The sequence below is a fragment of the Gadus chalcogrammus genome, chromosome 8, assembly GCF_026213295.1.
Source record: "Gadus chalcogrammus isolate NIFS_2021 chromosome 8, NIFS_Gcha_1.0, whole genome shotgun sequence".
In the NCBI taxonomy this organism is placed as follows: domain Eukaryota; kingdom Metazoa; phylum Chordata; class Actinopteri; order Gadiformes; family Gadidae; genus Gadus; species Gadus chalcogrammus.
Window position 1 is genome coordinate 25749144 of NC_079419.1, and position 26202 is coordinate 25775345.

Consider the following 26202-nt stretch of genomic DNA (forward strand, 5'->3'; position numbering starts at 1 on the left):
CTATCAAACATAGACATCATGCTTCAGAAACAAAAATATCCTCCAAGTACAAACTAAAATCCTTCAAGTACAAAAAACATTTTTCAGTACGGAAAACTGAAAGTTGTGTGTGGATCTGAAGCAAGGCATTGCGAGAAACATACGGAGGGACGCGGTCGCTGAGCTGCCCTGCCCCAACATTGCATGACACGTTAAACTCACCCAGAATCGCCACCACCATCACCCAAAATTCAACAGACCAAAAATAGTTGGAAAGCCTACAGAAACTATAGATAGTTAATGTGACAATCACATTATTAAAAATAAACTTGGAGCAATGATGTACTGAGGAACTATTTTTTTGGGAGCATGCTTTCGCAGGGAGTTCGCTGCCCCGCCTGCCCATACGGACGGCAGGCCGAAAATGAGCTTCCCCTATTTGAGTGAGTGGAATGTATGTTCACATTTTGGAAGCGTTATCTCCGTTACGCTTATAGTCATCACTAATAATGTTTGCAAATAAAACACTTTTCTTTATCACAATAAGACCCACACTGTGTATGTACTTAGTATGGTTAACGTTGCCAAATTGGGCCAGATTCCCGGCCCAATCTGGCAACACTGCAAAACAGCCGAAGTAAACTCACGCTCCCATGATGCACCAGGGCACGACGTTACAGTTGCAAGTAGAGTTCAAAGTTCAATGATTAACCATCAAAATAGGATCTAGCTGTGTGTTGTTGGTTGTCTTTACGGGGCGAAAACAGCTGCGCCAGCAGAGACAACATCGTTTGATTCGCGCCGGTTAGTAAACGGAGCAGTCTGAGCATGGTGGAGACTTAAAAGGTGCATGTCCGCACAGTTAAGCTGGGAAAGGAAGGACGGCTAGCTGTTAGCCCGCTAGCGACAGGAGCTAACATTAGTGGGTCGGGGGAACGAAAACGGCAGCTATGTTCGTCCAGGAGGAGAAAATATTTGCGGTCAACGTGCTGAAGGTCCACATCTGCACCGCGGAGGGGACGGAGTGGCTGGAGGAGGTGACCGAGGACACCACCGTGGAGAGGCTCAAGGAGAAGTGTCTGAAACATGTGAGTGAGGCCCTGTCATCCTGATCGTAGTCGGACAGGCCCTCCGTGTCACCTGTCAGGGTGGTGTCGATGGATACTTATTTAGTCTCCGGGTAGACCTGGCTATTTATAATGTACCGACTGGTCTCACTGACTGTGACTTTGACACTGACTCCCACTGGGTCCGAGGCTCCGCCCCTTTAATCACTATAAATACCCCTTAATCACCATATACATTCCTTTTAATCACTAGGGCTGGGTATTGCCAGATACCTCACAATTCAATTCAATTCGATTTTTTAGGTCTTGATTCGATTCGTTTTCTATTTGATTTGATATTGATCCACTCCATTGATCTATTTGATTTGCTATCGATTCAAAGTACGTGCAGATGACAAAAATACCTAAATATTATTTAGAATTAACCATTTCAAAATGAATTAACCATTTCATTTAGGGATGCACCGATCCGATATTTGTATCGGTATCGGTGCCGATATTGAAGACATTTCTAGATCGGGTATCGGTGACAAATGGGCCGATCCATATTTAAAATTTTTTTTATTTTTTTTATTTTTTACGTTTATGTACATACTTGAATCCTATTCCTACTACCTTGCTGCTTTGATAATTGAATTTCCCACGAAAATGTTCTCACGGGATTAATAAAAGTGTATCAATCTATCTATTGGCTGATCTGTTCAGTTTCTATGCTGTGCGCTGTGAGTGACGTCATAAACAAGCAACACGCCGTGCGGAGCCTACAGTGCAAAATGGAGCGAGCAAAAGGATCTGCTATCTGGAGCTATTTTACTTTACCTAAGCCAGCAAGCTCCACGGCTACATGCAACAGATGTAAAGTAAATGTCCCGAGGGGTGGTACTAAACCTTCTAGCTTTAATACCACAAACCTTATAAAGCACCTCCAAAAATGTCACGTGAAAGAGCACTCTGAGTTCGTGGAACAGAATAATCAAAAAGGAGGCGGCATGAAGCAGCTAACCTTAAAGGAAATTAAGGAAAGAGGAGAAAAGTTTCCCATGAATAGTGTGCAGGCATCCAGAATCACAGATAGCATTTTAAACTTCATTGTTATGGATGGGCAACCGCTGTCGGTTGTTGGAGACCACGGATTTCGAATGCTAATTAGCCACCTGGAGCCACGGTATAACATGGTAAGCCGAAAATATTTGTCCGAGACGGCTCTACCTGAACTGCATGGTAAAGTGTGCAAACACATATTGGAGATGGTAAAAGACGTCAAAGCTCTGAGTTTCACGACAGATATCTGGAGCTCTGACGTTTCCCCCGTGTCACTTTTGAGTTTAACTGCACACTGGCTGGATGAGAGTTTCGTGCCACACAGTGCAATGCTAAATGCAAAGAACTTTCGCGGTTCGCACACCAGTGACGCGATTGCAGCTACTCTAAAAGAAATGCTTGACAAGTGGCAAATTCCTTTAGATAAAGTCCATGTCATTCTGAGGGACAACGCAAGCAACATGCGAAAGGCGATGGACAACATGAAGGTGCGTAGTTTAGGCTGCGTTGCACATACACTGCATCTCGTTGTCATCGAGGGACTGCTATCACAGCGCGCTGTGAGTGATGCCGTTGCAAGTGGGAGACAGATTGTTGGACACTTTAAACATTCCCCGCTTGCTTATTCACGGCTGCAAGATATCCAGCTTGAGATGAATCTTCAAGCAGGACGTCAAAACCAGGTGGAATAGCACCTACTTTATGATCGCGAGTCTGGTGGAACAGAAACGAGCACTGTCTGCTTATACTGCTGACCATGACCTGCCCTCAACACTCACGGCAAACCAGTGGGCCTTGCTTGAAAAAACAATGAACTGTCTAGAACCGTTTGAGGAGGAAGGAAGGTGAGCTCAGCCACATCCTCCACTGCTGATGTTATCCCAAGTGTCACCGATCTGAAACGTGTCCTCTCCATGGAAACCGAGGCTGACTCTGGGATTAAAACCATGAAAAGGACGCTCTTAGAAGCTGTTGACAAGCGCTTCAGCACCGTGGAAGACGAACCTCTGTATGTACTTTCCACACTGTTGGACCCAAGATACAAGGACAGGTGAGACTGTAAACTTTTTGTAAATTATTTCACTCTGTGAGAAAGATTATTTGACTTTACTAGAACATATAAATATTAAATATTATACAGACATTATAGATGTTACATACAGTAATAACATATTTAAAGTAAGGATAGCTGCTTTTTTTTTTTTCATTTCAAGAAGTAGTAGTAGTTTGTTGAATTTATAACTGAACCCAACATGCTTTATTTTTTCAGTTTTTTCACCAGAGCAGACTCTGCCAAGCGGGGGAAAGATGCACTGGCTAAGGAGCTGGAGGAAGATGTGAGGACCACCACTGCTGATGGAGCATCAACGGCTTTGGAGCCACCAGGAAAGGCCCCCCGAGTGGAAACAGCGGGAGCAGCAACTCCACGCAGCAGCAGCAGCATTTGACAAAATTCGGGGGGAAAGAGAAAAAGGTCCTGGTGCAGCAAGCAGCTCTAGTACTGCTGCACAATTGCATGGATATTTTACAGAGGAAACAATTCCTATCACAGATGACCCATACAAATACTGGGGAGTCAACCGCCAGCGCTTTCCTGGCCTTGCTGCTGCTGCCTTAAAATACCTCAGTGCACCCTGCACTAGCGTTGAAAGTGAAAGGCTTTTCAGCACAGTCTCCACCATCATGGACGAGAAGCGAAACAGACTCACTGCAGAGAGAGCAGAAATGCTTGCTTTCCTAAGCAAGAACCTGCCAGTGATGCTTAAGCCTGAGCTTGAGAAGCTTGAGAAATCTGCTGGAGCAGGTCACTGACACTGATACCTCAATTTTTTTTTTTTAACAAGCTAGAGAAGCTATTGTTTTGTTCAGATGCTTTTGCACTAAAGGTTATAAAGATAAGATAAGATACCTGTTTTTTTGTATTTGTTTTACCAAGCTAGAGAAGCTATTGTTTTGTTCAGATGCTTTTGCACTAAACGTTATAAAGATAAGCTAAGATAAGATAAGATACCTCTGTTTTTTGTATTTGTTTTACCAAGCTAGAGAAGCTATTGTTTTGTTTACCAGGCCTACCTCTGTTTTTTTTTTAATGTTTACCAAGCTAGTGAAGCTATTGTTTTGTTCAGATGCTTTTGTTTATTTGCACTAAACTATATAAATTATTATTATTATATTATTTATTTTGTTTTACATTGTATTTTGAATCTGTTTGCACCGACTGAACCAGTCACAATATATATTTATGATTACAATTGTTTTACTGGTGCATAATTATTTAATAAATAAGTAATTCAATTAATTTACATCTGTTTATTTGTTTTTTGTTTTTTAAATAGGAAATGTTTAAGTCAAGTCTCATGATCCCAGTCTTTTCCCCTCAATGAAACTTACAGTTTGTAGCCATAATTTCGCGCTGTTTTTCTATATCGGTATCGGATCGGTATCGGCCGATACTAAACCTCAGATATCGGTATCGGTATCGGAGGTGAAAAAAGCGGATCGGTGTATCCCTAATTTCATTGTGCTTTAACTAGCAAAATGGGAATACACCATTGTTTAAAACTGTTCCTGAGCTAAACTTGCAACATAAAGGTAATCATCATAACATCGAAAAGTGTAAAAGGGCATGTACATTTAGCAATACTCGCTTCTAGATTACATTGACTGAGTATGCCTCATTTTGTGGAAATCACAAAAATTCTGAATCGAAATTGAATCGAGAACAAATAAATTGCAGTGCATTGATGAATCGATATTTTTAGCTAGCCCTATTAATCCCCGTATATATACCCTTTATTCACCCTGTAAATACCCTTTTATCACCCTTTACATACCCTTAAATTAAATTGGATCATTAGACGAAACCTTATGCAGCAAGGACCACCACCGCGATACATGTGTCAATCAACCGGACCGGAGGTGTGTAGCGCTACCAACTACAAGGCCATCTAAACATTGTGTGCACACCTAGGCTGTTTCCCAATGTCAAGGAAGCATGCTCAACGGCCGCCCTTTTAAGGACGCTACGTCATAGAACGCCGACAAGCACTGTTCCAATGTTGAGAAGCCGCGCCATTTTTGCGTCCTTTGTTTTTGAGAATTCCGAGATTTTTCAAGGATGCATCGCTTCATCCTAGAAGAGCCAAAACTACCCACAATCCTCTGCGTTCACTGGGCGGGTTCTTGAAAATGGCAGAGCAGTACACGTTAAAATGAAGTGAAGTTATATTTATATTTTGTGCCGTATTGCTTTTTATAGATTCATCATGTTAATGCAAATAATCAAGCCTAAAAGACCTGTGCCACTTTTCAAACGTTTTTGCAACTTAATGATACGTTGCTATATTTTGCATGGACGTAGCTGGTGTTAAACACCACTGTCACCAATGTCAATTTACTCGCTCACAAGATTACATTATTTATGGATGACTGTTCGTGTTGAATCGTTTTTTTTAGGGTCAGCCCAGCAAACGGAGGCTTTTGTGCGCCTTAGGGTGGCGCACAAACATTTTCACCGGTGGAAGGGATAGTCACAGGGACAGCCACTATCCAATGTTGTAAAATTAATGCACAACCGATCATTTGCAATGTTTGTAATTTTGAATGAACGTATATAATTGTATTTTATATGATATACTTATGTGTTCAAAGCACTGGTAGATTGTAGGCATATATGAATGAATGAATCAGATCAGTTAAATAATATATCTAAATAAATACACGTTTATCATCTCTTTCTTTGTCTTTTCCCCCCTGCATAATAGTAATCAACCGTACTGTAAATGTGATGCATGAATTAAGTTCTCAGACAATTTCACTTAGTTTTATAAAAATTGAATGGATTTTCCTTTTAATAAAGACTATTCGATCAACCGCAACAAAGCTTTTGTGACTTCCCCAAAGAGGCTCCGTGCGAAGGAGACATGACCGTATTCATAATAGACAAAAGTCAAATAAATATCGATCAGCTTGATTGCTGCCATGTTTTATTCATAGGCGCACATGTGTTTACAAGCGGACACGCAGTATTAAAAAACGGAAGCGGAAGCGCTTCCACACTACCAAGTCGTTCCAAAGTCTGAACGTTACAAACGCTAGGAAGCACTCGAGCTAGCACTCTATTCTCGTCTCCATAGGACGCGACTAGCAAGGACGCGTCCTAGCAAGGCTGCAGCCTTCACTTTGGGAAACAGCCCTAGACTATAGAGTGGCGAAGTCACGCCCCTTCCGGTAGAGCTCATGGGACCTATGAGATCGAAAAATATGAATGGGTGTCAATGGAGAGAAAATAATTATTTTCTGGTCCCAGTCTTTATATGCCCTGGATTACACATATTTTGTTTGTGGATTTAAATGATAATTTTTCATGCAAAGAAAATTAAAAATGTTCGTGAAGAACTTTGATAATTTTAGGTTTTATGTGAGGCCGCTTTGTGAACTACAGCTCTTCGCTGCTCTCGACGCATATGGTATACGTCACCACACCCGCACATGGAACTCGGCACAGAGATGGCGATCTCTCTGCTCCACTTCACCACTTTTTTTCAAGGCGAGGATAAAAGCATAGAAAGAGGTGAAAACCACTATAATTCGGGGCATGTGGAGAATTTTAGTTATGTGCCATCTCGATGTGCCTTGCACTCTATTCTCGTCCAATCTAAAATGATCAAACTTCTTCACGAAAATGTGTAGTTTTATTTGCATGAAAAATTATCATTTAAATCCACAAACAACATATGTGTAATCCAGGGCATATAAAGACTGGGACCAGAAAATATCATTGATATTTTTCGATCTCATAGGTCCCATGAGCTCTACCGGAAGGGGCATGACTTCGCCACTCTATTGACTGAAATCCAATGCATTGGTTCGAACTGGTATTTGAATAAGTTGTGGGTGGGCATATCTGTGAGAGGTTTATTCAACCAGTGGGTTTTATTGTGTTGAATATGAATTCTGAAACAAAGTTGCATAATGAAGGTACAGTGGAAAGAATACGTTTATGCACCCATGCTAAAGTTGACTAAAAAGAGGAGATAAAAAAAATCATCTTTTGGAAATCGATCTGGATGCCTTAATGCTGCATTCGACACTGTAGACCATACAATACTTTTGGACAGGTTAGAAAACTGGGTGGGGCCAGTGCATTGAGCAAGTGAAAGACTGGATGTGCCGAAATTTCCTTCAGCTAAATGAGGATAAAACGGAGATAATTGTATTTGGTGCTAAAACGGAAAGTCTTAAAGTAACCCAACACCTTCACTCTCTGTCCCTGAAAACCTCAATCAAAGCCAGAAATCTAGGGGTTATCATGGATTCTGATTTACATTTCGAAAGTCACATCAAATCAGTTACAAAATCTGCATATTATCACCTTAAAAATGTAGCAAGACTTGGAGGGCTCATGTCCACCGAAGACTTACAAAAACTTGTACATGCCTTTATCACTCGTAAGCTTGATTACTGCAATGGTCTCCTTACAGGTCTCCCAAAACAAACTCTAAGGAAGCTTCAGCTTGTTCAGAATGCTGCTGCTAGAGTTTTAACAAAGACCAAAAAATTTGAACATATTACACCAATTCTTAAATCGTTACATTGGCTTCCTGTAGGTCAGAGAATTGATTTTAAAATCATGTTGCTAACCTATAAATCTCTACATGGTTTAGGCCCAAAATATTTAACTGATATGCTTCCACTACATAAGCCTTCTAGAACACTAAGATCTTCTGAGACCAATCTGTTAATTATCCCCAGAGTAAACACGAAACATGGGAAAGCAGGATTTAGTTACTATGCAACAAATAAATATGCAATATAAATAAATGTTCTTCATTTGCATAAGTATAGGAACCCCTATGTTCAATTCCCATAGAGGCAGGCAGGTTTGTATTTTTAAAGGCCATTTATTTCATGGATCCAGGAAAATATGCATCTTGATAAAGTCACCAAGGCCTTTGGAATTAAAATAGCCCCACATCATCAAATACCCAGAGATTGGTATGGTTTTATTTCACTGGGTATGGTGAAGGGCCTCTGCATTGGGCATATGAGCAAGGATTGCGAGAAGCGCTTGACATGCGAGGTGTGCAGCAAAAACCTTCCCAGCGTCCTTCACATTAATTGGTGATAGAAAGCCACACAGACTGTAAACAGCCCAAGGAAACATGGGTGTGCACTGGTCTCTCCGCAAACATGTGGTCATACAGGGGCCGGGAGAACTGAAGGGATTCTATCCATCTGAACTACCGGCTCAGGTGTAGTCCAGCAAAGGAGACAGTCATTCAAACCTATACATTCCTTGATCAAGGCAGTACACATGATGATGCCTGTAAGCACAGATAACATCAAAGAAGAGGAACTGGCTATGTGAGCGTACTTGGATGGTATTGGTGTTCCTCGCGTCCAAGCTGACGTGGAGTTGTTGACAGGCACCAATGCCTCCAAAATGCTTGAACCCTGGAAAGTAGTAAACAGTCATGGAAATGGACCCCCATGCTGTTAGGATGGGTTACAATGGGCCCCTTTAAGGATGCAATGAGAAAGAAATGTGACAGTGGCCACCGTGCTGCCTCTGTTAAGTGGAAGTAGCAGCGTGGTTGGAGCGTGAAAACAAGGAACGTGAACAGAAGCAATGATTAGAGAGAGAAGAATAGAAAACAACTGAGTCAAGAGGAGGCCGAAATCAATTGCAACACAGTCGAACAGCAGAACTAGTTCAATGGAACAGTGTCGGTTCCATCAAATATCGTTGAGCCAACAGTGGATAAAAATAAATAATTCTAACTGTTTGAATGAATGCATTTGTTATAGCTTTATGCAACATTTCGGAAATGTGTCTAATAGAGCTGTCAAGCGATTAAAATATTTAATCGTGATTAATCGCATTAATGTCATAGTTAACTCGCGATTAATCACAAATTATTTTTCAATGCTAAATATCCCTTGATTTTTTTGTCCCATAATTCTTCTCATTTTAATTCTCATGTTGAAGTGCATCGGCTTGCCTTGTGCAAATGATTTTTTATTGATAACAACATTGGCATATACTGATCAAAACAGGACGATACAAAAAAAGAGCCTATAGTGCAATTAAACGACTGCTTTGAACAAATGTCATTTGAACATAGCAGTCAGGCTACTGCTTCTTTGTTTTGAGCCAAAGAAAAAAAAAAAAAAAAGATTTTTTTCTTTTTTTTAAATAAAATAATTGCGTTAATCTCGCGATAATTTTTTTAACGCCGTTAATAACGCGTTTAACTGACAGCTCTAGTGTCTAATCCAATGTTTTGGAACAGTATGATCAAACCTAGCTGAGCCAGCTAGGTTTAGACTAAATGCATTTTTGTTATTGCTTTACCTCAATAGTAATACAGTTTTTAATGAATGACTCCATCCATGCTTTGTGCTGTTCTGTTGTTTGTCGACTGGTTCTATGATATTTTGAAGTTGTTTGTATTTCTTGCAGTATGTGCACGGAAGTCTAGAAGACTTGAAAACACTGACACACCATAAACTTATCCATGCTGCTTCAGAGCGTATCCTCACAGACACTAAAACGGTCAACGATGAAAACATCAAAGATAGAGGTATGCTGGTCCTTCTCCCTGTCATTTAATGTCACCGTTGCTACAGAAGTCAAGTAACCTTTCCATGCACTGCTATACTTGCTTAGACCCGTTTAACTGCCTTTGTAGATGTTTTGCTGCTGATAAAGAAAAGACCACCCCCTCCACCACCAAAGATGTCCGACATATCTGCAGATGAAAAGGTTTCCAGCTTTGAACTACAGTTTATGAAAATAAATGTCGATATTTGGGGAAAGTCTTCAGTTGTATAATAGAATGAGCCTATGTTTGCTGTGATGCTCTGAGCTCATGATGACATATGGTTATTTGTTTGCCCCCAGCAGAAGAAGCAGGAGAACAAGGCTCCAGACAAGGATGCTATCCTTAAAGCCACCGCCGCCCTGTCAACTAAACACACCGACCGCACGGTCACCCAGCACAACATCCGAGACGTGAGGATTATACGCAGCCTCAAGTTCTGGGAAGGGATTAACAGCATTAATGATTTGAAGATGATCTAATTGTATGTACTTTTTCTGCGTGTTTGTTTGCTTTACTAGTTTCAAACAGAGCTCAGGAAGATCCTGGTATCTCTGATCGAGGTGGCCCAGAAGCTGCTGGCCTTGAACCCGGACGCAGTGGAACTGTTCAAAAAGGCCAACGGTAAAGCTAGAATCAGGACAATCCTCTGCATGATGACTGGTTCAGAATACCTCTTTCATTTTGGTTGACTTTTAATGCCAAATGTTGCTAATTGTCATCTCTAGACCTCCACATTGACCTTAATTTCAGGGTATTTTACTGGATTTTGTCTTAATGGAAGGAGAAATGCTCTTGCTTTGGTTAGATGGTGTGGGTCTCAGTGTGTGACTGTCTGTGTCCTCTAGCCATGCTGGATGAGGACGATGAGGACCGGGTGGATGAACAGGCACTCCATCAGCTGACGGAGATGGGTTTCCCTGAGAGCAGAGCCATCAAAGCTCTTCGCTTGAACCAGTGAGTTGAGATTTGATAGTATTTCATCTTTCTGCTTTTTTTCTATTTAAAAGCTTTTTGAGTACAAAGATATATCACTTTATCAAATCCCGTTCCCCAGTGATCAACCCCCCTCTCTTTAAAGAAAGGAATATGATTCATATGCATCATCAATTCAATTAAAATAAATGCATACATTCTGTAATGCTCATAACTCTTACTCTTGTAGTAGGCCTTACACGTAGGCTTTCTAGACATGTTGATTATCAGGATCTGGACTAAGAAGGCCGGGTAGTTTAGTGCGCTTCTCCCAGCTCTAAGGTGTAAGCTCTATGGTTTTCAAACTGTGAGTCACGACTCGTAAGTGATTCACAACAGAGGGAGTGTAAGGCAAGGCAAGGCAAGGCAACTTTATTTATATAGCACTTTTCATACACAAGGCAGACTCAAAGTGCTTCACATATAAACATTGTCATACAATAAAATAAAATAAAAGATAAGATAAGTAAAAGAAAACATATGCAAAGAAATGGGTAAAATAGAAAGTTAAAAAGGCATTTTAGTATTAAAATAGAAAATAAAGGCAAAGTTAAAAAAGCTTTTTAGAAAGTGCAATGTATTTAAGATTTAGCAGAAAGCTAAAGCAAACATAAAAGTCTTCAGTCTTGTTTTAAAGGTGCTCAGAGTTGGGGCAAGTCTTAAATATTCTGGGAGTTTATTCCAGCTATTTGTTGCATAGTAACTAAATCCTGCTTTCCCATGTTTCGTGTTTACTCTGGGGATAATTAACAGATTGGTCTCAGAGGATCTTAGTGGTCTAGAAGGCTTATTTAGTGGAAGCATATCAGTTAAATATTTTGGGCCTAAACCATGTAGGGATATATAGGTTAGCAACATGATTTTAAAATCAATTCTCTGACCTACAGGAAGCCAATGTAACGATTTCAGAACTGGTGTAATGTGTTCAAATTTTTTGGTCTTTGTTAGAACTCTAGCAGCAGCATTCTGAACAAGCTGAAGCTTCCTCAGTTTGTTTTGGGAGACCTGTAAGGAGACCATTGCAGTAATCAAGCTTACTATTGATAAAGGCATGTACAAGTTTTTGTAAGTCTTCGGTGGACATGAGCCCTCTAAAGGCTGATCCATACCTCCGGATGCGGACAGTTTCGTCCGGTGCCGGAGGTGTTTCGTCCTATCTATCTATCCATCTATCCATCCTTCCATCCATCTATATATATCTATATATATTGTATTTGTATATACTTATATTATACTATATACCTGACATTTTTATTTTATAGTTTATTGTTATTGTTCCCACGAAACACCTCCGGGACCGGACGAAACTGTCCGTATCCGGAGGTATGGATCAGCCTTAAGTCTTGCTACATTTTTAAGGTGATAGTATGCCGATTTTGTAACTGATTTGATGTGACTGTCGAAATGTAAATCTGAATCCATGATAACCCCTAGATTTCTGGCTTTGATTGAGGTTTTCAGGGACAGAGAGTGAAGGTGTTGGGTTACTTTAAGCCTTTCCGTTTTAGAACCAAATACAATTATCTCTGTTTTGTCCTCATTTAGGTGAAGGAAATTTCGGCACATCCATTCTTTCACTTGCTCAATGCACTGGCACAGCAGATCTATGGGCCGATAGTCATTTGGTAATAGCGATACATAGATTTGTGTGTGATCAGCATAGCAATGGTGGTCAATATTGTTATTTTCCATGATTTGCCCTAGTGGGAGCATTTAGATGTTGAATAAAGAGGGTCCTAAGATTGAACCTTGTGGGACTCCACATGTCACGTTGGTTGATTCTGATACAAAGTCACCAATGGAAAACAAAGTAGTTCCTATTTTGTAGGTAGGACCTGAACCAATTTAAGACTGTGCCTGAAAGCCCCACCCAGTTTTCTAACCTGTCCAGAAGTAATGTATGGTCTACAGCAGGGCAACTTTCATGATAAAGAGGGCCACATTTTTTATCATAACCATCGGAGGGCCACATGACTGCACACTTCAACTAAACGTGAGCTGAGAGAAGCTACATAATTTTGAATTTGGTAGATGATTTCCTGTATTCTGGTGCATTTTGGCGATGGCCACTACCTAAAAAATCGTCCAGAATCATAACCTATGTACGGTATGTTAATTGAACCAACATACATTAATTTCATGTTTTCCATGCTCAAACAGCCACATGAATGGTCAGTATTTTTGTCAGTGCAAAGGGCTCACATACATCATCATTCAATGAAGTAAAAAAACTGGAAAACAGTGGCCCAACATTAAGTGCAACAACTCAATGAACTCAAACCCAACAAGCAGTTGTAGTAGTTGTAGTGGCGACTTAAGTGGATATCTATTAATGACTGATATCGCTTCTAAGCAAACTAGACGCATGGGTTTGCCTTTGAATTCTATGAATTCTTCTCTCATCTTTCTTGAACGAGTTTTCTGTAACTCGATCAATTATTATTATTATTATAATTTTTTTTTTTTTTTTTTTTTTTTTTATTATGTGAGGGCTGATTGGGCATGCGGGTCGCGGGCCGCATGCGGCCCGGGGGCCGCCAGTTGCCCATCCCTGGTCTACAGTGTCGAATGCAGCACTGAGGTCAAGTAGCATTAGTATTGAAGTTTTGCCAGAGTCTGTGTTAAGACAGATGTCGTTTACAACTTTAATAAGGGCGGTCTCAGTGCTGTGCAGGGGTCGAAATCCTGATTGGAAGGTGTCATAGCAACCAGTTGATGCCAGGAAGTGATTAAGTTGCTGGAGGAAATATCAATGATTTTACTTATGAAGGATAGATTTGATATTGGTCTGTAGTTGTTAATAATTGAGGCATCTAGGCTCCGCTTTTTTAAAAGGGGTTTAATAACTGCAGTTTTCAAAGCTTTTGGGAAATTGCCTGACTGGAGAGAGTTGTTAACTATCTGCAATATGTCTACTGCTAGGCAGTCGAAAACATTCTTAAAGAGGTTGGTAGGTAAAGTATCAAGGCAACAGGTGGATGGCTTTAGTTATGTCACAGTTTCCACAATATTTTGAGAGTATAACATTAAAGCATGCCATCCTTGCCACGTTACTTTTGCCTGAACAGGGTGGTAGTCCAACATTTTTGTTTGAAGTGGAGATATTGATGGCGCGTCTGATGCCTTCAATGCATTTCTGCGTGGAATGGAGATCAGGTGGAATTTGTGTTGGGGGGCTGGTCAGTCTGTCAACAGTTGCAAATAGGGTTTTTGCATTATTAGTGTTGGTTTTAATGATATTGGAGAAAAATGTTTCTCTCGCACTTTTTAAGTCTAAATTGTAGGCACGGAGGCTCTCTTTATAGATATCATGGTGAATATGAAGTTTTGTTTTACGCCAGATGCGTTCAACCTTCCTGCATTCTTTTTTCTGTGCTGTTACAGAAGCAGCTTTTCTCCAGGGTGCCTTTTGCTTTCCAGAAATAGTTTTAGCCTTATAAAGTGCAATGACATCTATGACTTTCAAAAAAATTTTTTGAGAGGTGGTAGCAAGAAGATGGCCTTTTTAAAAAGTACATTAGAATCTTCATTGATATACCGTTTTTTGACAGTATTGGATTTTGTCTCTATGTCGGGAATAAAAGATATGTTAAAGAAAACACAAAAGGGGTCAGACAAGGAAGGATCAGTCACAGAGGGATCAGAAACATTGAGGCCCTTTGTGATAACCTGGTCTAGAGTGTGCCCCTTACAATGAGTAGCCTCTTTCACATGTTGAGACTAGGGCTGGGCGATATGACGATATCATACCGTGGACGATATGAAAGTGTCTACTTGGAGAGATTTGGCCATATCGTTTATACCGAGAGAAAAAAAATAAATAAAAATTATATTGCACTGCACTGACTGAAGCAAGGCAGGTGTGAGACTCACCTGTTAACTTGAAAAAAATCTAATTTGTATTGAAGAAACAGTTCTATTTTTACCACCAGCTATTTGCACAGCACATAACTTTATTTTATAAGTGTATAATTAGTATTTAAAATATTTGTGTGATGCTGTGATTTTTATTTTATATTACAGTGCACTGACTGACAGCCAGGCAGGTGTGAAGCACACCTTTAAAAAAAAAATGTTATTTGAATTGAAAAAACAGTTCAATGTTTACAAGATGTTTGCACTATATGACACTGCAGCTAATGACAGATTGTTCGCTACTTACTCCTTTGTAAGCATGGAAATTCAAGTTCAAAATAAAAGAAAAAACTGATCAAATGTGAAGTATGGTTATTTTAAGCCATTTTTATTATTTTAATTTACTTCAAAAATACCATATCGTGATATAAAATTACTCATATCGTGATCTAAGATTTTGTCCATATCGCCCAGCCCTAGTTGAGACAGTTCAAATGTGTCCAAAATGGTAAAAAGTGTTTTTGCACACTTGTCATTCAAATCATCAGTATGAAAATGGAAGTCACCTGTTATAACTAGACAGTCAAATTCTGTGGAGATGCTAGACAATAATTAAGTCATCGAAAAAATTTGCAGAATATGTGGGACAAATTTGGCCTGTAAATAATTAATAGGAGAACTCTGGGGGAGCATTTCAATACAGCACTAAGGTATCTGAATGATGGAAAATCACCAAATAACATCTGTTTCCCCATAAATACATTTTTAATTACAGCAGCAACTCCTCCACCTCTTTTTCCAGATCTACATGCATCCAAAAAGTTATAGTTGGGAGGAGCTGTCTCTATCAGAACGGTTGCACTGTTATTTTGTTCCAGCCATGTTTCAGTTAAAAACATAAAATCCAGTTTAGAAGTGGTAATAAAATCATTAACTAAAGATGATTTGTTATTAAGAGACCTAACATTAAAGGTTGGGTATGGAATTCGCTTTTTGGGCCGTTTTTGCAAAATTACTTGAAATCCTTATCATAACCCACTTACAGCCACTCAGTTAGAAGTACTGACATGAAAATTAAACAAGTCAATCATCTGTGGAACGGGCAGGGCTCGAAAAACTCCAGCCAATGATTTCCAGAGCCACCGAGTTGCATTGGACAGTAAGTACGTCAATCAAACGGTCGTACTGCACTCCCCCTCCCCCGCGTGCGACCCCTTCGTGCAGTACTCGTGACCCAGAGCTCGTGACCCAGAGCAAGCTCCTGTTTGTTGTTATCCTGCGGTAGCTACTGGAACTAGTTAATCAACATTTGGACCTAGCAGTAGAAGACAATTTCCATGGCAGACAAGACGCCACCATCCCCACCACCACCACCACCACCACCACCACCACCACCACCACCAGCAAAGAGAAGGAAAACCCTACGCTAGCCAGGCTCGCTCTCGCGCATCTGTGTTCGCGCTCGTGCATGATTGCGCGTCCAGGTACTTGGAACGGGTGGAGTCAGAGTCAGCATTGAAGGAGAGGGGGTTGGACCATTTGAGTTGTGTATTTTCAAAATCTGCTGGCGTTTCGCAAATACCATACCCAACCTTTAAGTAGAGCCATCCTGATGGTGTTGTTGATGGGCTTTAAGGTGCTTTTTGGTTTGGAGGCAATAGATATGAGATTTGTGAGGTTAGCAGTGTGTCTAAGTTTCCCTTTGTTTACTCTCTTAGTGGTTACAGCATGAATGCAAAAGTTGCCCTGTTTTGACGTAGGCAACCTTGGGTTCAGCAGATTATGTGAAACTTCCTTTATACTGTGTCTACGGCTGAACCCTTTTTTGTCTCAGTAATACTCAGGACTACTATCAGTACAGGGCGGGGGCTGGGGAGCCATCCTCTTGGGTGTTATCAGCCTGTGGCCATGACGTGGCGATGCTATCATTGACACAGATGCAAGTTTGATGCCAACATATTCCAGTTTCTTAAATTCAGCTGGAAAATCGCAAAGGGAGGAGACATTGGGGCTGGAGTTGTTGTGGCTATGGGAGAGATGAGGCTGGAGGTCATCGTCGATGGGGGAATGCAGAGGAGGGGGGTGGCCGTTCCTCGCCAAGCCAGCGTCAGCGATGGGGGAAGGCACAGTGTCGATGGCGTCGGGCGGGCTGTTGTCTCTCTTCAAGGTCTGTGGGCTGTCTGCTATCTGTGTGTCAGATAGTGGCAGAGTAGATGTGTGGGGGAGGCTGTAGTCTTGTTTCTTTTCAACCTGTGCTCTGACTGTGGCCTGTGCGTCAGACCATGGAGATTTGTGGGAAAGCGAGAAGAGAAGATTGTCCCTTAACAGTTTTGAGCCTAACCTGTTTGGGTGTAGGCCATCTGCTCTGAAAAGATATTTGCGCCCCCAGAATAAGTTGAAATTGTCAATAAAGCCCCTTCCTCTTTCATTGCAGACTCTGGAAAGCCATGTATTCAGTGCAAGTAGACGACTGAATCTGTTTTTTCCCTGTCAACTGCTGGTATGGGTCCACTGATGAATGACTTGATGTGTATTTTGTCCAGTGCATCCAATAGATCAGTGTAATCCCTCTTCAGAAGTTCTGACTGTTCTCTTTGAATATCATTAAATCCTGCATGCACAATAATCTGTGAGATTTTGGGGTTTTCCAATATGATTGTGGCTAGTTTCTGGTTGATATCACTAACCATTCCATATGGGAAGTTGCATGTTTTGATCTTCTTACCGGTTATATCCTTGATGGTTGAGTCTCCTATAATCAGAGTGTCTGGTTCATCTGCTTTCTGTGAGATGGGCCCTTGTTGGCTTGAGGTGACGGTGGCAGACGCATGCGCAGCCCGCCTCCATGGCGACTGGTTCTTGTTCCATCTCTGTCCGTACTGTCCGTCCGGACACATTTCGGGGCTCAGGGGTGCACAGGTGGCCAACGCATGCGCAGCTCGCCTCCATGGCGACTGGTTCTTGTTCCGTCTCTGCCCGCACCGTCCGTCCCGACGCATCTCGGGGCTCAGGGGTGCACGGGTGGCAGGCGCGTTCGTGGACTCTTGAAGTGGCAGGAACCGGTTCTTCAGCGGCAGGGTTAACTTCAGTGACTGGCTAATCCGGCTGGATATTGGATATTGGCGGGGAGAGAAAAAAATATGCGTGCAGCATGTCACGTAATGGCAAATTAGTCACATGCACATGAGAGCTACCTGTTGAACGGTCAAAACTCTGTTCAAATCTTTCCCCTGATTTATGCCATTCAACTTTTCTTTAGTAAAATGTTTTAAGCTGGCTAATTGGCAATCATGAGCAAAGTTCTTCCATATATTTTATTAGGGGGCCTAGCACAAAGTGCAAAGGCAATCTATTGTGGTTAGTTTTATTATTCCGCCAAATTTGACTTACACAGCCTAAACCGCTTGCTTTTGATAAAACTATCTTCAGCTGTAGAGGCTGACTCGAGAGCAAATAGTACACTGATTGGCTCAAAGGTGGCGCTATAGCAACAGTCCAAAAATGCAAACTTTGAACAAACCTATCTCGTAACTGCTTTGACTTACAGTCATGAAACTTTGTTCACACGCATACATCCTCATGCTGAACAAATGTGCCTCAAGAACCTATGACTTTCTTTGGATAGATTTACAGACATCTTGAATTTAGTTAAAAACACAAAATTCCCTTTTTAGACTTAGAAAAAAAAGCACATATCATCTTTGGACCTATGTCTTCAATCAGACATGAAGTCTGTACAATAAAGATAAAAGCACCCAGGAGCCATTCATTTCTGAAAAAGGGTATGGTTTAAAACACGTAAAGACTTAAAGGTCCCATGGCATGAAAATTTGCTTTTTGAGGTTTTCTAACATTAATATGAGTTCCGCTAGCCTGCCTATGGTCCCCCAGTGGCTAGAAATGGCGTTGGGTTTAAAACGAGCACTAGGTATCCTGCTCCGCCTTTGAAAAATGAAAGCTCAGACGCTCGGATTTTGAATTTGGCCCCATATGTCGTCATAAGGGGCCCGCCCGGAGAATTTGGCCCGCCAATGAGTCAATGAGCTACGACTGTTGTACACTTCTTTGTTATTTTGATAAGCGCTCTGCTGTTGGTGTCATGGCGCATAACTCAACGGGTTCTCTGACGTCTCTGGTATTTCCACAACAAGACTCGTAGTGGGGGTTATCTCAACCATGGTGGAGAAGGAATTGGGGGAAAGGAACTTTAACTTTGACTCCCTTTAGTAAATGAACCGCGTAATGCAGGAGAAGGGATTATTGCCCGCGATTGCCTCCCGCCGGAGCCCCGCTGCCCACTTCCGAGACGGTGGTGACCCAGCAGCGGGCAGCGGGGCTTTGGCAGTAGACAATCGAGGGCAACAATCCCTTTCTCCTCCATGTCGACATTCAGTCTACTTCATATTGATGTGGAAGTGGAGGAACCAGTGATGTCGGAGAACCCGATGCAGTCGTTTTGAGATTCATAATATTGTCTGGAGGCACACACAGCTTTTGGACGGGATAATAATAATGTTTATGTATATATGATAATATTTAGATATAGAGCTCCAGGACTCCCGCCGGAGCACCCGGAGTGGTCTAGAAAAGTGGTTTTCAAACTGTGGGGCGCGCCCCCCCTGGGGGGCGCCAGAGTTCTTCAGGGGGGGCGCGACGTGAGAAAAAAATAAACCTGAAAAAAACCCTGAAAGACGATGATTCAAATCATCAGTCGTACTTCAACTGTAGAAGTAACATAACTAAATACATTTTCAACCTTTTATCTTCGTGCAAACCATTTAACAAATCTACACACTTGTATCTTCAATAATATCTAAACAGAATTTCGATATCATTTAAAATGTCTTCAGAATCACAGTTTTAGTTTCATACCGCTTCGTTTTCAGCTGTTTTCATTGAAGACGTCAGCCCATTCTGATACACCTACTTCTAGACATCGTAACTCATTCCTTTTTCAACCGTTTACCATCGTTCAAACCATAAACAAATCTACACACTTGTATCTTCAATACTATCTGCAAATACTATCTAAAAAAATTGTTTCAAATGTTTCAAAAATATGTTCCAAATGTTTTAAAATTATGATCGGAGATGTTTGAAATGTGTAAAATAATTAAAATAGCTTTCAAAACACAGGTATTTAGAAATAAAAATTGGGGGGGGGGGGGGGCTCAGCTGAATTTTTTTCTCTGAGGGGGGGCTCACTCTCTCACACTTTTAGAATACAGCTTTTCCAGAATACAGCCAAAAGCTGTGTGAGCCTCGCCATTGTGATAGAGACAATGAGCTACGACCGTGTGTGTGTGTGTTAGTGGTGTAACAGTACACAAAAGTCAAGGTTTGGTACGTACCTCGGTTTTTAAGTCACGGTACGGTACGGTTCATAATTACGGGGAACATTTAAAAAAAACTGCTTGTTTATCAACAACAGAGAATGGCCGTAGATCAGCAGCAATGAAAACACCAATAAACTTGGTTATGGCATTTGCATTTCTGAATTCCCAGACAGGGGTTGTTGAAATAGTGTCGTGATCTGGGTTTGCACAGCTCGTTTTTCAAATAATATTCGAAAATCGCTCAATCAAGAACCCCCCACGCACGCACGCACTTCGGATACACGCACACACAATGACACAGGGAGAGGCTTTTATGATTTGCCATCGGCAAGAGAACTGGCCTCAGAGACAGTTTTTACTTTATGTTCATTTACATAAGTAGCCACCCGTTCGGGCAAGATTTTCTTGAACTGCTCCACAATCATTAAATTACACAACGAATCAAAATCATCAACACCCTCAGCTGCAAGCCAACGGTGGAACAAACTGGACTGCTCCCTGGCTGCCTCAGTATATGTCTGTCTTTCCGACTTTTCATGATTCCGAAAACGCTGTCGGTAAGCCTCAGGGACAAGCTCGTACGCTTTCAGCACCGCCTCCTTCACAGTTTTATAGCTTTTCCGATCGGTTGCGGACAGAGCGACATACGCTTCTTGGGATTTCCCGTACAAGGCAGTCTGCAACAACAAAACTTGGTCCGCACCAGTCCACTCCAGATCACTAGCGATACTTTCAAACAGGGAAAAAAACACATCTGGGTCCCTCTCATTGAACTTAGGGAGAAACTTAACCATACTCGCAAGACTCGATGGCTGCTTGGAATTCCCATATTTCCCCTCCGCCATCAGGTCCAGGCGAAGACGTTCCAACTGTAATCTATCCTGCTCCAACAAACGTTCCTGCTCCCTTTCCACCGCGTCAAATCTCTTGTGCTCGAGTTGCATTTGCAAAATACCTTTTTGCTCCTCAAAAGTTAGCACACTAGCCATAGCTGATTCAGATTTCTGACCGGGCGATTGCTCCATAACTGGATCAACAATCGTAGAACAAAAGAAGGGAAACACGTCTTTTACCTTTAAACTCTCACAAATCAAATCTACCAAACGGTCCTTCCTGGCAGTTTTTGGCAACGTAATCTCAATTGAATACCGTTCGGCCACCTCTATTAACTGTTTAACCGTTAGCTTTAACAACAAGCTCTCTGATGGAGCTTCCCAAAACGCATCCAATGCGCTCATAACCAACCCACCAAACGAAAAAGAAATACGATCTAAACAATGTTCAACGCGGCTAGCACAGTAGGGAAAACCAATTACAGAGCGTCCCCCTAAACATTTACCCCCCGCCTAAACTCACCTATTTTCTGACGGAGTCCAAGAACCGTGGATTAGTGAACAAACGAAATGCACACCCACCAATACCGTCAGATGCCAGCCATCCCGACCAAAGTCGATGCAGCCTTACTCTGCAGCGGTGACCGCCGGTCCAGACTCCGTCTCTGGAACCTATGACCCAGCGCGGAGGCGCTCTAAATGGGGACAGCGTTTGCTCTTGAAACCAGCCACCCCGCTATGAAAGCCGCGATTTCACCCCGCAAAACAAAAATTATTAGACAGTTCGAGAACCAAGCATGAAATCGTGCCTAAATTAACGTTACCGCTTGACAGCGCAGATCTCCCCTAACAACCAGGCGAGTACACAGCAGGCTCGAACCACGCCCACTACTACAGCTTCATTCACAAAAAAACTTGCCAGTTAGCACCAGACCTACTCACCCCACGCCAAAACAGGCCGTGGAACTCCAAGTAGGCTAGTCTAAGTTACCGCACGTCGCTATCACAGCCAACATGGGCCTTGAACACTGCTTAAAGCAGACAGTTACCGGATCTTCTGATCCCGGACGAGCCCCCAAATGTCACGAACGCCTTGGCTCAAAGGCGTCGAACATAGGGAAACAGACACCGTCGGGTAACGCTCAATACAATAATGATATTTATTGACAGGCAGTTTCCATAAATACACACGGGCGCAGAGAACACAATGCGACCGCTGCGTCCAGCCGTCAAACCGCGTCTAGAGAGAGAGAGCGAATGGGCCACAGGACACTGCCTATATCCCCGGCAGTCCGAACACAGCTGCCCGCAATTCCCTCATTATGCCAGGAACACTCAAGCTCCTCCTGCAGGCCAAAGAGAGCAGTACAATACACAAACAACATACAATACCCTACAGGCAGAGGGAGGAATAGGCCTAGCGCTCAAGGAACAGAGCGGGGCGTCACAGTGTGAAATCAATCTGTTGATTTCAACAACTGCGCCATCAACATTCAACATAAAAATTATTTCAACGTGGGCTTAGGCAGATAGACCTACATGCGCCGAAAACAGATCGCTATTTATTTATTTATTTCACTGAACACAGCCTGCATGACGGTGAACTAGACACGTCAAAAATATAACTTCACACGGTGTGTCTTTTTACAATTTATTTGTTACCAGCATTCGTAGTGTTGATCAGCAGAGAAATAGTCCGCCAAAGACGTTGACGTCGCTTAGCAACCGAGGACGCTATTCATCACCGGAAGTTGTGAAGGCCCATGCAAGTCAACGGAGCGTTGACTCGGTTCGGTACAAATACGTGTGTGTGTGTGTGTGTGTGTGTGTGTGTGTGTGTGTGTGTGTGTGTGTGTGTGTGTGTGTGTGTGTGTGTGTGTGTGTGTGTGTGTGTGTGTGTGTGTGTGTGTGTGTGTGTGTGTGTGTGTGTGTGTGTGTGTGTGTGTGTGCGCGTGCGCGCGCGCACTGTAACACCAGTGTTGTACACTTCTTTGTATGGTGCATAACATGTCGGGTTCTCTGGTACTTCCCCAACGAGAATCATAGTGGGGGTTATCTCAGCCATGGTTGACAAGGAATTGGACAAAGGGATTGTTGCCCGCTATTGTCTCCCACCGGAGCCCTGCTGCCTCGGCAGCGGGCAGCGGGGCTCTGGCGGGAGACAATCGTGGGCAACAATCACCTTTCTCCTTGGTTCAGTCTACTTCATATTGAGTGGAAGAACCAGAGACATCGGAAAACCTGACACAGTCGTTTGAGATTCATAATATCGTCTGGAGGCGCACACAGCTTTTGGCCGTGATAATATAAATTATATGAAATATATATCTATGTATAATATGTTATCATTTAGACAAAGAGCTCCAGGACTCTCGCCGGAACAGCCGGAGTGTTCTAAAATATTTACAGAACACGGCCCAAGGCTGTGTGCGCCTCGCTATTGCGATACATCCACTGTAAACCGAGTGCATGGTACCGTGGCCGCAAGCTGCTCACAGACATGCAAACGGCGCGCTTTTTGGCACGAGTCGCTTTTTTATCATACATTTTTGGGACCTGTGTGGTCCGTGCAGATCCGAAGAGGTTTTTTTTGGGCGGGGGGGGGGGTAGGGGGGGGTCGATCGGCGCGCGTGTCAATATTCCGTAATCTGACTGACTGAGACCCCTCGAGCCTTCGAAGTAAAGAAGAGTGATTCCGGAAATGATTTTGTTAGGGGACCAATCACAGCCCTTGCCGTTGCGTCGACAGAAGGTTAAATATTGGATGCGCACGTTAGAGCTTAGATCGGCCCAGAAAATCAAGCCCGACCCGGCCCGAAGCCCGTGCACGTTCTGTCCGAGCCCGACCCGACACATTAACTGTAATTATGAGCCCTAGCCCGATTTCAACCCGATATTTATTTTAACACTTATGTAACTTTGTACACATTTGTTACTAGGCCTACTCTGCTAAATATAAATGCAAGTGATAATGTATAGAACGCCGGTCATTATCGGGAAAATAAGCCCCGACAGGGCGAACAGTACACCGACGCGCAGCGATGCTTCTTGCATCGCCCTGAAGGGGCTTATTTTCCCGATAATGACCGGCGACGTTCTATACATGATCCCGCTTATTACACGGCTACTTGCCAAAACTAAAAAAATAACTTCACATGGTGTGCCTTTTTGCAATTTATTCGTTACCAGCATTCGTAGTGTTGATCAGCAGAGCAATAATAAATTGTCTGCAAAGAAGGTGACGTTGCTTAGCAACGGAAGACGCTGGGGTTAACAAGTCACCGGACTACTACCAAAGTGAACGGAGCGTTCCACGACATTGAGAAGACCTGTGTAATAAAGGCCTATAATATAATAATAATAATATAATATTTCTGTTTATGGCATAGATTTCTCCTCAGATTAGAGGTGATGATAAAAATAAAAACGCTTGATCAAAGTCCCGGCCCGAACCGGCCAGAGGATAGTGGTGGGAAATATCGGAGAAGGATGCACTTATTGTGCAGCAGGACGCAGGGTGCAAGTGCAGTTGGAAGTGGTCATGGATAAAATTAGAAGCCACGACTGAGGTGAATTCAGTGAAGCATAACTTTCCACTGTCTGACTTTTTCAAAGAAATTGAGAAAAAAGGATGTGCTAAATGCACACTCTGCATTAAAGAAATTAATTATGCCAGCAGGGGTGTACATGCCCTGTATGCACACTGTAAGGCAGACATTCATCGGAGGAAAGTGACAACAACAATAACTACACAAAGTGTTGCACAGCTTCTCCGAAACCCTCTTCCAGAAACCCCCTAAGCAGCAGATAAGATCAGGGACAGTGCCAGGCCTACACTGCCAGTACCTGTACCTGTGATCGCATATCCAATGCAGAGGTGTGTGTTTGTGTGTGTGTGAAAATAAATTAACTTAGTTTAAAAAGTCACTTTAACTGAGAAACTAATATATTTTTTATCTTTCTAGGCATATAGCATATAGCATAGGCCTTCTCATGATAATAGGATATCATGCCGTCATATTTTTTCAGACTTCGGGTAGCTCTCTCTTTTTTTTGTCATACATGTGTTTGCATCCCTGTGCTCAGGGCCACACCCCCACCCTCCTCCTTGACCCGCCGCGCTCATCCTCATTTGCATTAAAGCTGCGGACACCGAAACGGCGCGTTCGCGGAAAGCTCGATGTGCGACTAGCTCGTAGTGGCTGTAATTCTACACCTCGGCTGAATTTTGGGAACGTCTTCGAATACTGTGTTAGGGGCCAACAAATATCTATATTAAAGCATCCATAAAGTAGCATGCCATGGGACCTTTATATGCTTGCATCAGCATCAAGATGGACTCCTAACACAAATGTTGTTCAGAATAAAATCCTGAACAAGATGAATTCCACATATTTTAAATTAGGGCGTGGGATCGAGATGGGCGTGGCCTAAAATGACCACAGTTCCTAGACGGAATGTTTGATTTGAGGGGGACCAACTTAGTGGCTGTTGGGGACCAAAGTTCTAACTGCTCAAATAAAATGAAGTACATTGAAAAAAGTACATGGCTGCCAGTGCCTTAAAATCATCCACATTTTTCTTGAAGCCAAAAGGCGGGGTTACCTTAACTCAATCGTCATTAAACTTGGTGTAGTCAAAGGCACATGGGTGAAGATGAACCTTTCCAAATTGTATTCAGGACAATCGGACAATAGCGGGCACTATAACAATTAACCGAAAAGCAACCTCTCCAAATTGAATCCAGATTGGCCCATAGGGGGCACTATAACCATTAACTGAAAAGGCATACTTTTGACGGCCATATTTCCTGACCCCTTTCACCTACTGTCATGAAATCCTATGTTATCCTATCCTATGCTATCCAATGTTGGGTGCAAAAAGGCGAGGTTATCTTGAGTCAATAATCACCAAGCTTGGTGTACTTAAAGCAGCATAGGTGAAAGTGAACCAGGGTAAAGTTAATCAAAATAGGACTATAGGGGGCGCTAAAGCAATCAAATGAAAACTTTATAGACACATTACTCCTCAGACTTTTGACGTACAGTCTTGGAAGTTTGTTCGCAAAGCTAAGGCTATTCCAGCGTCGTCAACAATATGCAAACAAAAATGGTCTTAATGGTCTTCATCAGGGTCTTAATGGCCTGTCGGGGTCTTATTGGTCTGTTTTAGGCTTGGCCCCCGTAAAATGCTGCTTGCAGCTTTAATTATTATCATTATTATTATTATTATTATAATTAGTGTGAATGCTGTAGCATTCACACTCTAGATATTGAAATCTTTATTTTTCTTATTCTTCTTCCGCACGTTTTTTGGTCTTCAACTCCTCCGCCATACTTTCAGCTACAGAAGCTAAAGAAATTCAACTATTAAAACGTTCAGCTCTTTAACGACGGCTGGCTATTATTCAGCTTCTTTCAACTCTTTCAACTATTTAAACTATTCAGCTTTTTCCACATGGCGGAGCCTTCCTCTTATTTCCTCTGGTACTTCAACTGTTTAAAGGGTAATT

At 42.2% G+C, this 26202-nt stretch overlaps 2 protein-coding genes across 3 annotated transcripts in view; both read left to right on the plus strand.

Annotated features, from left to right (window-relative positions):
- The first annotated feature begins 645 nt into the window (after positions 1–645).
- The window catches only part of ubac1 (UBA domain containing 1), a 38137-nt gene continuing 12580 nt past the window's right edge, over positions 646–26202 (plus strand). Inside the window, exons 1-6 of one of the 2 annotated variants that reach the window (XM_056597490.1) lie at positions 646–1067; positions 9553–9673; positions 9782–9855; positions 9994–10104; positions 10213–10315; positions 10540–10648. In XM_056597490.1, coding sequence (XP_056453465.1) covers positions 930–1067; positions 9553–9673; positions 9782–9855; positions 9994–10104; positions 10213–10315; positions 10540–10648 — 656 coding nt within the window. In that variant the 5' untranslated portion in view covers positions 646–929. The remainder of the gene's footprint in view (positions 1068–9552; positions 9674–9781; positions 9856–9993; positions 10105–10212; positions 10316–10539; positions 10649–26202) is intronic. The other variant, XM_056597491.1, reaches the window with a different exon arrangement.
- Positions 1074–9544, plus strand: LOC130388136 (zinc finger BED domain-containing protein 4-like). The gene is made up of 2 exons (XM_056597492.1): positions 1074–3138; positions 3358–9544. The coding sequence occupies exon 1, from the start codon at positions 1757–1759 to the stop codon at positions 2777–2779; it is 1023 nt and encodes a 340-aa protein (XP_056453467.1). The 5' UTR covers positions 1074–1756; the 3' UTR covers positions 2780–3138; positions 3358–9544.

Excerpts from the sequence above, each read along its gene's own strand:
- LOC130388136 (XM_056597492.1), top strand. The coding sequence starts at position 1,757 with ATGCTGTGCGCTGTGAGTGACGTCATAAACAAGCAACACGCCGTGCGG.